The 15,474-nt window shown below is 31.9% G+C and overlaps 1 protein-coding gene across 3 annotated transcripts in view; it reads right to left on the bottom strand.

The window, feature by feature from the left end:
- LOC108193261 (alpha-mannosidase I MNS4) overlaps window positions 1-14,690 on the bottom strand; it is a 30,170-nt gene extending 15,480 nt beyond the window's left edge. Inside the window, exons 1-7 of one of the 3 annotated variants that reach the window (XM_064081510.1) lie at window positions 14,343-14,690; window positions 13,274-13,393; window positions 13,110-13,202; window positions 12,189-12,275; window positions 8,749-8,839; window positions 8,206-8,261; window positions 6,775-6,847 (exon numbers count right to left, since the gene is read on the bottom strand). In XM_064081510.1, coding sequence (XP_063937580.1) covers window positions 6,775-6,847; window positions 8,206-8,261; window positions 8,749-8,839; window positions 12,189-12,275; window positions 13,110-13,202; window positions 13,274-13,393; window positions 14,343-14,465 — 643 coding nt within the window. In that variant the 5' untranslated portion in view covers window positions 14,466-14,690. Of the gene's footprint in view, window positions 1-6,774; window positions 6,848-8,205; window positions 8,262-8,748; window positions 8,840-12,188; window positions 12,276-13,109; window positions 13,203-13,273; window positions 13,394-14,342 lie in introns of those variants that run through there. The other 2 variants (XM_017359847.2, XM_064081511.1) reach the window with 2 other exon arrangements.
- Between the last annotated feature and the right edge of the window lie 784 nt (window positions 14,691-15,474).

The raw sequence follows: 15,474 nt of genomic DNA, 5'->3' as shown, positions 1-15,474 counted from the left end.
AAGTGGAGGATTTACAACATGAACTTGCTACAATGCATTTAGAGATTGAGAAGTTATTTAGTCTAATATAAAAAGTCCATGCACGAAGAGGATGAACCGAAAAGAATTCTTTATTCTGCTTAACTCCTGTTGATCAAAGGGAAGACTTCAATTGCCTCAAAAAGCTTGCAAATCAAGGGAGTTCTATGAATTTTAATGAGTGTTTCAAATCAATGAAAAATGTCAAAACTGAGGAAGCAGATCCTGTAGCATCATGGGTGCACGGTGAAGAGAAAGGTATTCAGTAGGAAGATGTTCCTGCTGAAACTAAATTCTTACAAGATGAGTCTTTATTTGAAGTGAAGGCGCGTGATGATTAGCCATACAGCCAATATATAGGTGTGGTGCCCTAAAACGTCAATATCAGTTGTGTTTTATTTATATATTTCTGCGGAACTCATATGTGTGGGCATATCGTCATAAGACGCCCCGTCCCCATGGCAACCTGGGGCTCCTTACGAAGGCCAAAGCACCTTAACAAGACAAAAGTAACATCCTACTAGACATCATACAACTTCTGCATCATGTAATATTCATTTGGCAATTTGACATTTGTATACATAGTGTTTTATTCTTATAAAATTTAATATTAAATGTTAGTAGAAGTGCCTACTGACTTGAATTTTTATCTCATCTATGTAATATGATTGTGGATCATCAACTTCCTTTATTTCCAACTATAGGCTCCATAATCAACACTCTTTCCATAAACTAGTAGATCCTTTCGATGTTGGGTCTACCACTAAAACTTTAATTCCGATGAAGGAATGTGCCATAACTTTTATTCCTACTTTCTCTGTGTTTCTAGAGGGGATGTACCCGATATACTAAGCAAACCACCATTGAGAATCTAGGAAAAATCATATAGATCGCTGAATTACCTGCATCAGATACAATTAAAGATAAAAAAACCATGTCGTTAAAATAATAACTAAATAAATATTACAAAACAATGACACATCTACAAAAAAAGATATACAAATGCTCCTTGGGGCACCCACTTCTAACTCTAAAGCTACCACAATTTCGAACAGACCAAAGCCAAAACTAGCAACACGTTATGCTATATACATAAAAGAGAAAAACATTATAACTGCTAAATAACCTTCATCATACAAACCGACGCAAACAAATTGCAAAAGAAAATCAAATGTGATAGAGTAGTTGACTGGTCTCTTATATTGTATAGTTTTAATTTTCTGAATCTGGCTTCAGATCACCAAGTACCATACAGATTGAAAACAGTGACATGTCTTTACAAATTCACAAATCCAACACCAGAAACAAAACTGGCTACATTAACATGAAGCATACATGAATTACCATTACAATCCTGGGCATATAGGTGTAATTAAATACACGAAATGGAGCCTATAACCTATGACAGAATGATTTCGCCAAGAACTAATCTAGCACAATGTCTACACATTGAGTTACATGTATCACATAAAGAAGGTAATTTTTTTTCCCAAAAGAAGTCGAAAAGAAATGTCTTTTTCTCATTATAACATGTGCCTCATGGCACAAAATAAGCAACATTAATTAAACTTTACTGACCGTGCTTTATCCACGGTTTCGTAGATTAGTTGCATGCATTCATACTAACTAAAGCTGTCATATACTCCTGACTTAATGTGTTTGAACATAATTATAAAACGGTGCTTTTTCTTTCTTTTTCTCCACATAAATAACTTTTTCTAAACACACTTAAGTATAATCATAAATACAATAACAAATGTTATTATTGTTGTGTTCGGATAATTTATTTGACATATACTGATCATCATCAAAATAAATATAAATGTTCTGCGATTTGGACATAATATAAAATCATTTTTATATTTCAAATAGATATATAGGGGAGGGTTCTGGTACAAACTTACAAACTTTTTTTGTTCAACACATATATAACTTGAGTTCAACATTTTTTTAAGATAAACATCGATTAAAATTGTGTTGGAGAAGTACATAAACTAATTTTTCGATGTAAGAACTAAGTTAAACATATTATATAACCAATATTTATCTTTCTAGACTCTACCCAAACCCCAGAGGTATAATTTAAGCATCTCTATAAATATATTCAACACAATGATAATTAATGTTCTACACAATGTTGAACCCCAGTTACAAATGTGTTGAATGCACGATTTATCTGTGCGTTATTTTTAAAATGTGATGTTTTTTCAATAATTTTCGACAAAGATACTTTCTATAACTAAGAATTAACAGGTTGGGAGAATAAAAAAATTCAAAAAAAAAAAGTTTGTAAGTTTGTAACCATTGTTATTGAGTCGACGACTAGTCGCCGACTAGTCGGAAAGTCGGCCCAAGAGAAAAAGTCGACCAGCGACTGGGCTTAAAAGTCGTCCACGGGTAAAACCTGACCCGACCCGGTACCGACCCGGTCCAATTGAGTTTTACCCGACCCGATTAGGGTTAAAAAACGATGCTTACACAGATTTTTGACTTTATCTTGAAACAAAACGGGCTTGCGGCGGAGGCGGACTTCAAAACGGGCTTCCGGTAAGTTCCTCTCCTCTCCTATCTCTTCTCTTTCGTCTCTCTCTCTTATCCTCTCTTTTCTCTCCTCTCTCTTCATCTCTTTTCTTCTTTTATGTTTTTGTTTGGCTGACGCCGATGGGTCAGTATATACACACGACGGTGTTTGTATATACTGGGGGCTGCTTTGTTTTGTTACTTTGTACGTGTCATGTACGTGGCCAAAAATCAGTCTTTTACTTTTAAAACCAAACTTATATTTTACTTTTACTTTAAATGTTTTAATATTAATTATTGATTATTTATATTTGATAATTTATTTTCTCTTCTCATTTAAAATTTACATTTTAGTTTTATTTTACATAAAATATTTCGATATTTATTTATTATTTATTTTATCCAGGTTTATTTTATAAAATACATTTCAATAATTAATTTTTATTTAATATTAAAAAAAATTAATATTTATAATTTATTTTTTCTATATTTTATTTTTTAAAAATATATTCTAGTTTTGTTTTGCTTAAAATATTTTTATATTTATTTTTTCTATCCTGTTTTTTTAATTAAAAATATTTAATAATTAATTTTACTCATATTTAATAAGAAAATATCACTTTTTTTTATTATGATCTTTTGCAATTGATAGGGGGCTGGGGCTGGTCTGTTTCTTCAGTACTCTGTTTCCAAGTCTTCTGTTTTCCAACTAACATGCTGCCCTGTCCTAAATTTGTGTAGGGACTATGATGAAGATGTTGAAGAAATACCATCTGTGACAGCCGCCTCTAATAAACTTATTGTCCCTTGAACTTATTGTCTCTTACTTTTTATTTGAAATATGAAATAATTTATTTTTATTTATATTATATAATCTTTACTAAATAAATATATAAATATATATATATTTATTTATGTATATCACGACTTGTCGACTTATTTCGACTAGTCGGGCGACTTGTCGACTAGTCGATTCCAAGGTGTCGGGCCGCCGAGGCTCGACTTGTCGACTTAATAAGCATGTTTGTAACTTAAAAAAGTTTTTATTTGATCCTATCCCTAGATATATATATATATATACATATATATATATGGTCCTACTCCAATAGAAACCAGTTAAATAGAAATCAAACACAAATCACTGCTATTAAAGAGAATGAGAAGGGTTGTGGAGCCCGGATATGGGGATATGGACCTGAGGTGGGCCTTGGTGGAGCCTAGAGGGGACCCGTTGGCTTGTATGGAGCATGAGGCCTAGTGGGGTGGGCCTCGGGTGCGTGATGTCATAATGGGGGTGGGTGATGTCATATGGGGGGTTTCTCTTGGTTTCATTTTAGTTTCTATTTGATCATTTGCATTTATATATATAGGGAAGTGCTCAAATACAAACTAAGTTAGTGTACAAACTACAAACTCAATATAAGATTTTGGATGAATCTAATCCAATGGCCCCGCAGGGGCAACCACACACCAGTTAATATACACCCTGTCACACATGATCCGCAGATTCCCCTCCGTTTTTAATTTGAATTTTCCCGTTAATCGGTGAACTTTTTTTGAAATCCGACTTCACTGTATTTTTGTTCATCTCGCAACGATCAATTTCCATACCATATGTGCTATATTTCGATTTGATTTAGAGACTTTTTAATTTTAATTTGTAGTTTGTACGCTAAGATGGTTTGTACCAGAGTAGGACCCTATATATATATATATAGGGGCTGTTATACAGCCACCGTTGGATAGGGAACCACCAGATCAAGGCCGTTGGATGACAAAGACTCCCCGCAATGAAACATTGCGGGTACTTCAGTACCCGCCATGAAACATTGCGGGTACTCAAGTCCCCGCAATGTTTCATTGCGGGTACTTAAGTCCCTGCAATGAAATATTGCAGGGAACTCTGAAACATTTTACTTCCCCAAACTATCCTTCCATTACTTTAGTTTTAGTTTTAGTTAACATTTTTACTTTCATTTTAAATTTTAAATTATTTTCATTCATTTTAAATATACGATTATCTTTATTAATTCAATATATATATATATATATATATATATATTAAAATTAAAATTTAAAGATTATTATTCATAATAATTATATCACTAGAATGTATAATAATATTAAATTATTTGTATATCACAAATATTTTAATATATTTAATTGTTTATAATTTTAAATTACAAAATTACTTTTTCTTACTATTATTTGAAAATTATAATTATTTTATATGATATATTTGTTTAAAATTTTAATTTTAATTATTATACTAATACATTAGATCACTCGAATGTGATAAATCAAGATCCAACCCTATGCCTATAATCCCGATAAAACCTTTCCACCTCATCTAAATTATAATTTTAAACCGCTCACTTCTTCCAAAACTTGTATCATCATTCTTTTTCCCACTATTATCATGACAATCATCTTCATCATCGACAAAAATAATCTTTTTTTTCCCTTTATCAACATAATTATCATCTTCAACATAAATTACCTCATTCACAACATTACCTTTTTTCCTAAGCATAAAAGGATTTGTAACGGAAGCATAATCAAAATTATCATGATCACTAGAAGAACTAGAATCATTATCAAATAAATATGCCATAAGGTAAGGAGGAGTACTTTTTTTTTATTTTCAAAACGTTCAAAATCAAAGAATGAAATGGGTGAAAGAGATATAGTAATTTTGTTGTAAATGGTAGGTAAAAAACATTGATTACGGACCCCGCAATGAAACATTGCGGGTATCAATACTCCCCGCAATGTTTCATTGCGGGTACCAATACACCCCGCAATGTTTCATTGCAGGGATCTTTTACTCCCCGCAAAGAAACATTGTGGGTGTCTTTTAAAAAGTAAACTACCCGCAATGACTCATGGCGGGTGTCTTTTAAAACAAATAAACTATCCACCTCACCCAGCCACCTTTCAAATGAAGATTTAACACCCCACAATGATTCATTGCGGGGTACATAATCCCCACAATGTTTCATTGCGGGTATGAAATTTAGGTAAACTGTCCCCGCTATGCTTCATTGCGGGGAAGATAATATTACTTATTTTATTCAAAATATTTGAAAAAGTTCAATAAACTGTAAGAATTTATTCAACTTTAGCTGGAAAATATTAATATATGTGTTCTTATTAATATTTAACTAATTTAAGTAACATTTAATAATAATTTAGATATTTCTCTTTGATTTGTATTTGTTCGAGTATATTTGAAAAAACTACCTGTACATATGAGAATTGGAAAAAGTTAATAATTTGTCAAAAATTATTAAATTCTAGCAAAAAATACTAATTATATGTGTTCTTACCAATATTCAACCAATTTAAGTGATGTTTATTTATAATTTCGATATTTATCTTTGATTTAAATATGTTCGAGTACATTTGAAAACACTACCAGTATAAAAGAGAATTGGAAAAAGTGAAAAATTTGTAATAAAATAATTCAACTTTAGCTACAAAAAAGTTAATTAACCTTAAAATAGCATGTGAACTACATAGTTCAAACATGTGTTCGATATATTTAAGAAACAAGCATCAGTATTCAAAAATTATTAGTATAGCAAAAAGACATAAAATAGTTAATAAGATAAAAATATGTAGAAATTCGATTAAAAATTATTCATATATTGTATTAAGAAAAATCAAAATTTTCTCACTATTTCTAACCTTAACAATATTTTTAATTTAATTTAAAAATGTTAAATGATAACAATTTAATATAATAAACTTTACAAGGCATATGATATGTGAAGGGAGGGGTAAATGGGTCAAGGGAATAAAAAGAGACTCCCCGCAATGAAACATTGCGGGGACTTGTATACCCGCAATGATTCATTGCGGGGTCTTTCATACCCGCTATGTTTCATTGCGGGGTTGCAATGTTTCATTGCGGGGAGCCTTTTTTTCAGCCGTAGGATCACAGAATGGAGGGACTTGATCTGGTGGCTGGAAACCGGTCCCTATCCACCGGTGGTTGTGGACCGGTTTCCTATATATATATATATATATATATATATATATGACATCACATATACAGCGCTGTATTAGTTTATGTCATTACCGAGCACATACACATTAAGTTAACAATCATTAATGGTCTTTATCATGTACTCAAGGGCACAGGTTAGCCCGACCCTATAATTATTCATCAAATGTGAAGAAACAATATGAGAAACATGTTAAAATACAGGGTACATCGGAACCAGAACTTACTGGGATCATCAGTCAAGCGGCTAAGCACACCAAATTCTAGAGTCAAAGTTCCTCCACCAGCTGTCGATGTTATCTGTATACACCAAAAATATTCAACTATTTATTATATTCTTACATTTATAAGGAGCCAAGGAGGTGAGGGGTAAGTCATTGCAACTCAAAGAATTCCAATCAGGCAATATCAAATCATATTTATGGAATAGTGGTTTAAGGTTTAGAAATATAGTATATAGGACTCGAAACACTAGCAATAATATAAGGGTCAATGAGCTTACAGAAAATAACATAATGAAGCAAATACATATATAATCGCATCTCAGTAAAGTATATCTAAAAATAAAACAGAACAAATGAACATCTTCCTGCATCCAAGTATTAAGGTCAGGCTGAATTTTAATGTCTCTTCTCTTCCTTGTGTGAATCTAAAGACAACTAATGTGACCAAATGACAGGAATACTGGTATCTATTTCTTTACTTTAAGTACAGCTATAACAATGAGGAAGGGAATTTCCGAGCAGTGGAGACTTGCAAACATGACAAGTCATTGCTACTTAAGGCATTCCAAGCAAGCAACCAAATCATATCATATTTATAAATAGTGGTTCAAGGTTTGAATCAAGTACATATACAATTTTGCATCTCACTTACTAATTTATTTCAAATAGTATAACAGAACAAATAAACAATTTCCGGCATCCAAGTATCGAAGCCAGGTTAAATTTGAATGTCTCTCTCTTGTGTAAATCTAAAGACGACTAATGTGACCAAATGACAGGATTACTGGTATCTAGTTCTCCACTTCAAATACAGCTATAAGTATGAGGAAGGGAAACTCCAAGCAGTGGGAGACTTGCAAACATATCTTCCACCTTATACTCATATTACTGTCTCATGGCATGTCTAAATATATAGAATGATAACACATAAAATCTGGGCTGAAGCCGCGTACAATTAAACAAACTTAAGGTCATCGCACAGCACATTGTTCACTTTAATAGCATAACTTATCACCATTTCTAGGAGTAACAATAAGGTGTCACATATTATTCGGGCTAATAGTATAACTCATTGCCAGTTTTAGGAGTGACAACAAGATGCTGCTTCACAATTGAAGAGGATTTTTACAAGGTGATTACTTCTGTGACTAATATTGTGCTTTTTACAAATTATTTTAGATTGAAAACAAAAAAAAATTCCCTTACGAACAAGAGATTTAGGGTCAGAGAGAGCTTGAGAAGAAGCTAGCATATAGAGAAAAAAGATGGCAGGATATTTTTATTTTAGAGAGAGAACTCTGTGTGTGTTGTTGCCTATTGCCCTATTCATTATAAAAATCCGGGTTACTTAACTCTGCATAATGCATTTTGACAACAAGCACTACAGATATAAATAGTAACCACCTAAAGACGGAAAAGGTATTAGTTTTCAACCTTGCTTTCATTTTCATCAACTCCGTACAATAGATTGACCGACCCATATGGTATACCTGCAGCACATAACTTAGGAAAATCAGAGCATGATATATGAGAACAAAATCCAGAATACATCTAATGAACGAAAAATTAGCGACCTTTGCAAGAGCAGTTAACTAGAGTCCTAGACATTTGACAAAACAGAGTTAAATCACCAAAATGGCATTCTACTAATTTCCAGGAACCATCTTTAATTATTTTAATGCAAATTATGAACTAGCTCATGGGCAATAGCCTCCTTGTAGATCAGGTCATATTATATCATGCTGTTGTATACTCGACAGGTCACAACTCTGGGATGTTTTTGTCATAAAGATCTTGTATGCACAAATGCATAAGCACTCTTTAGTAACTATTTTAATATATATTAAGCTCAAAATATTTCAAATAAACACTAAAATTTGAATTTAGAAAAACCTATCCCATTATTAATAGTATAAGCAATAACGGCAGCGATTATAAGTGCAAAAAAATATTAAATCTCTAAATGAGAGTAACAACCAGTAGGAGTATCGAAGGCAGGTAATAATCTTCGGGCTAAATCCTCGGCTAAGTGAAGCAACTCATCATTATACGAGGGTATCCTCATTCCCTGTAATGAGAAGTATAAGAAGTTTGACCACACTGTAATGGCATATATGAAAAGTAAATGATATACGGTTTGACCGTAGACACCCCCTTCCCAGAGAGAACAAATTGCAAATTGAAATAAACGAATAATAGGATCCCATCATCAGCAGTGGCATCTTGTGCTCAGCTCAAACATTTGGCTTCTATTTGTATACATAAATACATACATACATATGTGTGTGTGTGTGTACAAGTTCTATGGATACCACTATTTCATCGGAGACAATATATTCTCTGCGGGAAAAACATTACAAAATGTATTATATTAGGAAATATATTTTAGGAAGACCACTAAGGCCTAATTTGTTTTATTCTTAACAGGTCAGCTCTTGATGAAGCTGTTCTTAATCATTCTGATCACTAAGACCATTTGGCTTGAATTTTTTTTATTTTCTGAGCCATTCACAGTAGCTGAAGCGCTGGGACCAAAGTCTCCAACCTGGCGATTAAGTCCAATGCAGCCCTCTTAGCTTGCTTGCACTTTAATATTTATGTGTATTTCTTTTATATAAAATTATAAATTATTTGGATAAACTATGTCGATATATACGTTTAATATATTATAATTATAAGTTCTCACAGTTGAAATAAGCTCAACAAAATCAATATTAAATAGTAATGTTTTTTATTTAATATGAAATAAATATAACTTAAAATATTTTGTTTTTTTAAAGAAGTTGTGTGATATTTAAGATTGAGCATAAATATTATTTCAGAAATATCACTAATGAAAATAAAAAAAATCGTAATGCTCAGATATTTGAAAATTTTATATACCAAATGACCTTAATTCATAATTATTCAGATTGTAATTATTCAGAAATTTTAATTATTCAGATATCTTTGTTCAGATTTCCCAAATGATCCCTAAATCTTCAAATATCTTCAATAGTACGTATATTTTGCAAGCAAAATATTGCAAAATTTATTGTTCTGCGGCGTATCTTAATTGTGTGTGGTGACTTCTAAAGGGCCATTAGATTAGATTCATCTAATGGTCTAGATTAAGTTTGTAGTTTGTACACTACTTTGGTTTGTATTTAAGCAATTGACTATAGGCAATTGCTCAAATACAAACCAAATTAAAACGAGAACTACAAACTAACATAATGAATCTAATCTATTGGCTCTCTATAAGTCACCACGCACAATAAAAATACACCCTTTCACACATGATCCAGCATAATCCCCTCCATTTTTAATTTGATTCTTCTGGTCAATCGCTAAGCTTTTTTAAAATCTTACTTCTTATATATTTCTTCATCTTCGAATGATCAATTTGCATACCATATGTTTAATATTTCGATTTGATTTAGAAATTTCTTATATTTTAGTTTGTAGTTTTTATTTTAACGAGGTTTGTATTTGAGTAGGACCATATATATATATAGAGTCACACTCTATGGAGAACCACCTTATATAGAGTCTAGTAGAGAACACCTATATATACACATAAAATTTTTGTATCAATCTCATTATTCGTAAAATATATAATTAGTGAATCAAAAAATAAAGTTTCATTATTTTTTCTTCAAAAAAACGTTGGAAATTAATCATAATATACAAACTGGTTCTACAGTAGAACCATATTCATCAAGAGTGATTCTACAGTAGAACCAAATTTAAAAATCAATTTTTTTTACTTAGATTGTATGTGTTAAATTGTTTATACATGTTATGTATGATTAGTATTCTACATTAGAATCAAAATTTATGCATAAGTATGTCTAATTTTAAAATTATTAATGAAATTTTAAAGTAGAATCAAATGGTTCTCCACGGGACTCCATATAAGATGGTTCTCCATGGAACAATAGCCTATATATATATATATATATATATATATATATATATATATATATATATATATATAGGGTTGCACTCCACACAGAACACCTTAAAAAGAGATCACAAAACACTATCATAACACCTTGTTTTTCACAAAAAATGATTTGTTAAGATCATAATTACATAGTTAAACACCAATTAAACTCAATATATAAAATCTAAAATCCAAACTCATCCAAATTATTAATATGAAATATTATAGAATCCAGAATACAATCCAAAGCAGAATCTAGAATGGAAACATATATGTATATTTTGCACGATTAATATTACATAGAATCATGTTATTTTTAATCCATATTTATTGTTAAACATGGTAGATAATATTATTGTTCATAATAAAAGTTTAATTAGCTTAAAATTAGAGTTTAATTCTAGTTTTAGATGAGATTACATATTGGATTCTAAAATGTTCTTCTTTGTTTTTCTTTTAAGAGTGTTCTTCTTTGAGCAATGCCCTATATATATATATATATATATAGACACATAGGCAATTGCTCAAATAGAAACCACTAAAATTGAAAGTAAAATGGAAACTAAGAGAAACTATACCTAAATGACATCACCCACCCCATATATGTCATCATCCACCCCTATATGTCATCACCCACCTAGGGCCCACCCTCACCCCCACTCAATCCACGTCGGGCCCGCTAGGGCCTCGCCAAGACTCCTCACAGGCCCTGGACAGGCTCCGGACAGTCTTAAAGAGCCAAACCTTGGCCCCACCATGGTCCCACTAGGACCCGACCCGGCCCTATTAGGCCTACTTAGACCTCGTCTGGGCCCACCTCGAGGTCCATCCTAGGTCCTAAAACCCGCATCATTCTACTTAATCGCATCGGTTTCTATTTAGTTTTTATTCTAGTAGTTTTTATTTTAGTAGGACCCTATATACATATTTGGGTCGCGCTCAAGAGAGAACTTATCCTTAAAATTGAACCTTAGAACCACTTAGGTTCTACTGCAGAATCCTAAATTTAAAATAGATTTTCAGGATCTAAATCTAAATACATGTTTTTTGTATCGTTGTGTGTGTTCAAAAGTAATTTAAAAATATAATACATAAACACGACATTTTGCATGTGCATTTCTGGTGCTAATTGATACTAGAAATAAGGCTAAAGGTTCTAAGGGTTCTTAGGCTAAGAGTTCTAAAAGGAACATGACCCATATATATTAATCAATAAGTCATCATAGTTTTTACAAATTACAACTCAAGTCACTGGATCCCAATTTGTTTCTATACATTCAGAATACTGTTATAGCATCCCATAACAAACCTTGTGAAACATTCGACGAATTATCTCAAATCATTTAAAATGATTATAATATGACATCCACTTGCAAAGAGAAAATTAAGACCATGATAAATAGAACCATCAACTCAAAATGCATCACTCTCTCTTTTTTGTCGATTATTAAGTAGATTGTAAAGTACATTAAGCCATATAATGTGTTACCGTAGCATAATCACTTGCAATAAGATGAGCTGAAAGTAATCCTCCAAGGATACGGATAGTAGTCTCGAAAACAGATACTGTCTTGTTCTGCATATATACAATAGGAAACTTTAATTCAATTGGGCTAATAAAAAAGGAGCAAGAGCAATTTCTCATGTCACTGCTGATAATTTTATAACTGATAAAGACAAGAAGGAGGCCGAAAAGTAATCTGTTGTATACAAAAGATTTAACTGTGATCGAAGGAATGGCATACCAAAGAAAGTAGTAAGACTTCAGAGAGATACACTAACATGGGGCATGACTTAAGTGACAAAAACCAAATATATCTCGGTGGTCAGAAGAATTATTTTTACCACAAACACAAATGCAACAGATTCACAATGAAGACAAAGAGGTAATCACTAAAAGAGAAGTACAAAATATCAAATAATTATCAATAATAAAAATGAATCACAAACCCTTGAACTAAAGAATGATGGTGCTTATCTAGTAGTAATTTTACAAGTAATATAACTACAAATAAAAATTGGGCTTATCATATTGGATTGATGCACCAGATTTTAAAAAAATAAAGATATTACATATATCACAATAACAAAGAACCAAATTACTTTAATACAACATGTTAGGACCTTGATACTTTTTGAAAAAGCATATCGATATCATGTGACCAACTAGTACGACCCCTTAACTTCTATCCAATCAGCACATGTGTGTGTGCATGTGCACGAGTTGTGCGTGTATAGTTAATTTCAGCCAAATGCCCTAAAATTAAAGAGATGCAACCGACAACCATGAAGAAGGCTCGGCTCCTATGAAGCAAAATGTTAAGGCATTTGATCTGTCAAAATACAATATCATATACTTTCAGGTTTAACAGAAATGATCTAGGTTAATGTCTTGAAATTGCATACTCACAATATCAAAACGAAGATTTTTACCGATCCATTCAACAGAGGTAGTAAAATGTTCCAGATCACCCATCAAAGCCAAAGTGTCCAAAGAATCGATCTGCAATTATCTCATATTATGTCAAGTCAAGTTAACAATAATAGACAACACTGATTAAAGACAGATCTTACCAACGTTAAAGCATAACCTCCGAGTGTATCTTCTCCACTACACGACAGTGGTTTCAATTCATCACGTGGAAAAGCATGATCCATATAACCGTCAAATGCATGATAGAACATTCCACGAACCTACACAACAATATAATTAATAGACTAAACCTTCTTCGTTAATCAAGAATTTCACCTAATGTTGGTATTCCATTTCCCAATTTTAAACCTATAAGGACCCTAACCACAAAACTAATCTAACTGAAGTCAGAATTGAAAGCTAAATTAAATTATATTTCCCTAACCTCCAACAAGTCATATTACCATAATAGGCCGATGACAACCGTTTCAACTAAACAACTAAAGAAACAAAGTTTTTTCATGAAACACGTAATTCACATGAATCCCTAACCTTGCTACGAGCCAATTCACATTCTCAACCACAAATGTCCCAAAACCTAATCACAATTATGACCTGTATAATCATTAACCTTGCATACACACAACTCCAGATACAATATCCAGTAAACCACCGTCTCAAAACACATATACACATCATCACATATCATTAGTTCATTGCGTAAAATTGTATCAAACATATGATCTATACATCTATAACTAATACTCCCTCTGTCCCAATGAATTGTATACAGTTTCCTTTTTGGGACGTCCCACCAATTGTATACATTCCCAAAATAGCAACTTTTTATAATATAAAACATCATTACACCCATTACTTTCTTCCACTATCTCTATTTTATAATAATATAAACACTATTACACCCACTACTTCCCTCCACTAATTCAAATCTATTATTAAATATAAACGGGTCCCACCATTATACCCACTTTTCATCCAACTTTACTCATATTTTACCCAATTCCTTGGTCTCCGTGTCCCAACCATTTGTATACAAATGGCTGGGACGGAGGGAGTATATCGCAGGCAAACGCTATTTCTTTACATGAAATCAACAATTATTTTAGTCCAATTCAACTGAAAACTAAGCGAAAAGCGATGATTAGAGATGAAACTATAAAATTGTAACAGCGAATTGAGAAGTACAACTAGAATGCTAAAAGTGATAACCTCATCTCGTAAGAGCATGGCTTCCTCGGGAGTGACGCTCTCGGCTTGAATTCGAGAGATGAAAGTGTTGCTACACAGAATTAACATTAATAAATATCGCATCAATTGTTTTCGAACTTCCATATTGTGTGTATAAATATCAGTTTTTACACTGATCAGATAAATAGCTTTTGGATTGTTGAAAACAGGAGACTTCGTTTTCTGATTCAAACTCAACTGGGTTTTTCCGGTTTAACGTGACAGGTGGAGTAAGGTCTGTTTGGGTTTGCCTGTGGTTTTTAACAGTTATGCTTCATCGACGTCATTTGCGCGTATCAATTCTCAGAACCGGGGCTGAACAAAAAATCGAAAAAAAATTGGAAATCCAACCGAAAAGCCAACGATCTGAAATTGAAACTGAAAAATAAAAAACCGAACTAAGGCAAGGTCTGTTTGGCTGTGGCATTTTATTATATGTTTATTTATAAACGGAATTAACAGTAAATTAATAGTCGTTAATATTTAAGATTTATTTTTAGCTTTTATAATGATAAATTTATACTTTAAATTAAATTGGATTTAGGATTAAGGGTTTAGGACATTTAGCCCCTAAACACTCAAGCCTAAACCCTAATTAATTTGAGACTTTGAGGTCCAAGGCACAAAGTCGAGAAACCAGTTTAAAAACGTAAATTAACTGTCGTTAACATTTAGGGGCCGTTTGGTTCGACTCAAGAAAACGGAATGGAACTCAGAAAGGGAAACGAAGAGAAAGGAAAGGAATGATGCTAAATTTTATTACCTGTTTGGTTTTGATCCGGAAACGGAATGAAAAATTATATTATTATTTCTTATATTTTATTTTTAAATATTAATTAATTTTAAAAGAGTCAAATATATTTACGTTTATAATTTGATATATTTTATTATTTAAAATTTTCATTAATTTATAAATATCTTGACTTGTAAATTACATTAAAATTATTTTTAATATGTAAAAACTAAATTAAAATTTATTTTTGAACTTGAAAAATATTTTACATATTATTTTCTAATGTTATTGACTTCTGAAATAAATTATAAACGAAAATAAAAAAAAAAGAAACAAGAAAGGGAAAGGAAATACCTTATGGGGGGTGGGGAATGGAGTAGG

This window comes from Daucus carota, chromosome 7 (genome assembly GCF_001625215.2).
Source record: "Daucus carota subsp. sativus chromosome 7, DH1 v3.0, whole genome shotgun sequence".
NCBI classification, from domain to species: Eukaryota; Viridiplantae; Streptophyta; class Magnoliopsida; order Apiales; family Apiaceae; genus Daucus; species Daucus carota.
The sequence above is the reverse complement of the archived record's forward strand: the minus strand, read 5'-3'. Positions and strand labels throughout refer to the sequence as shown.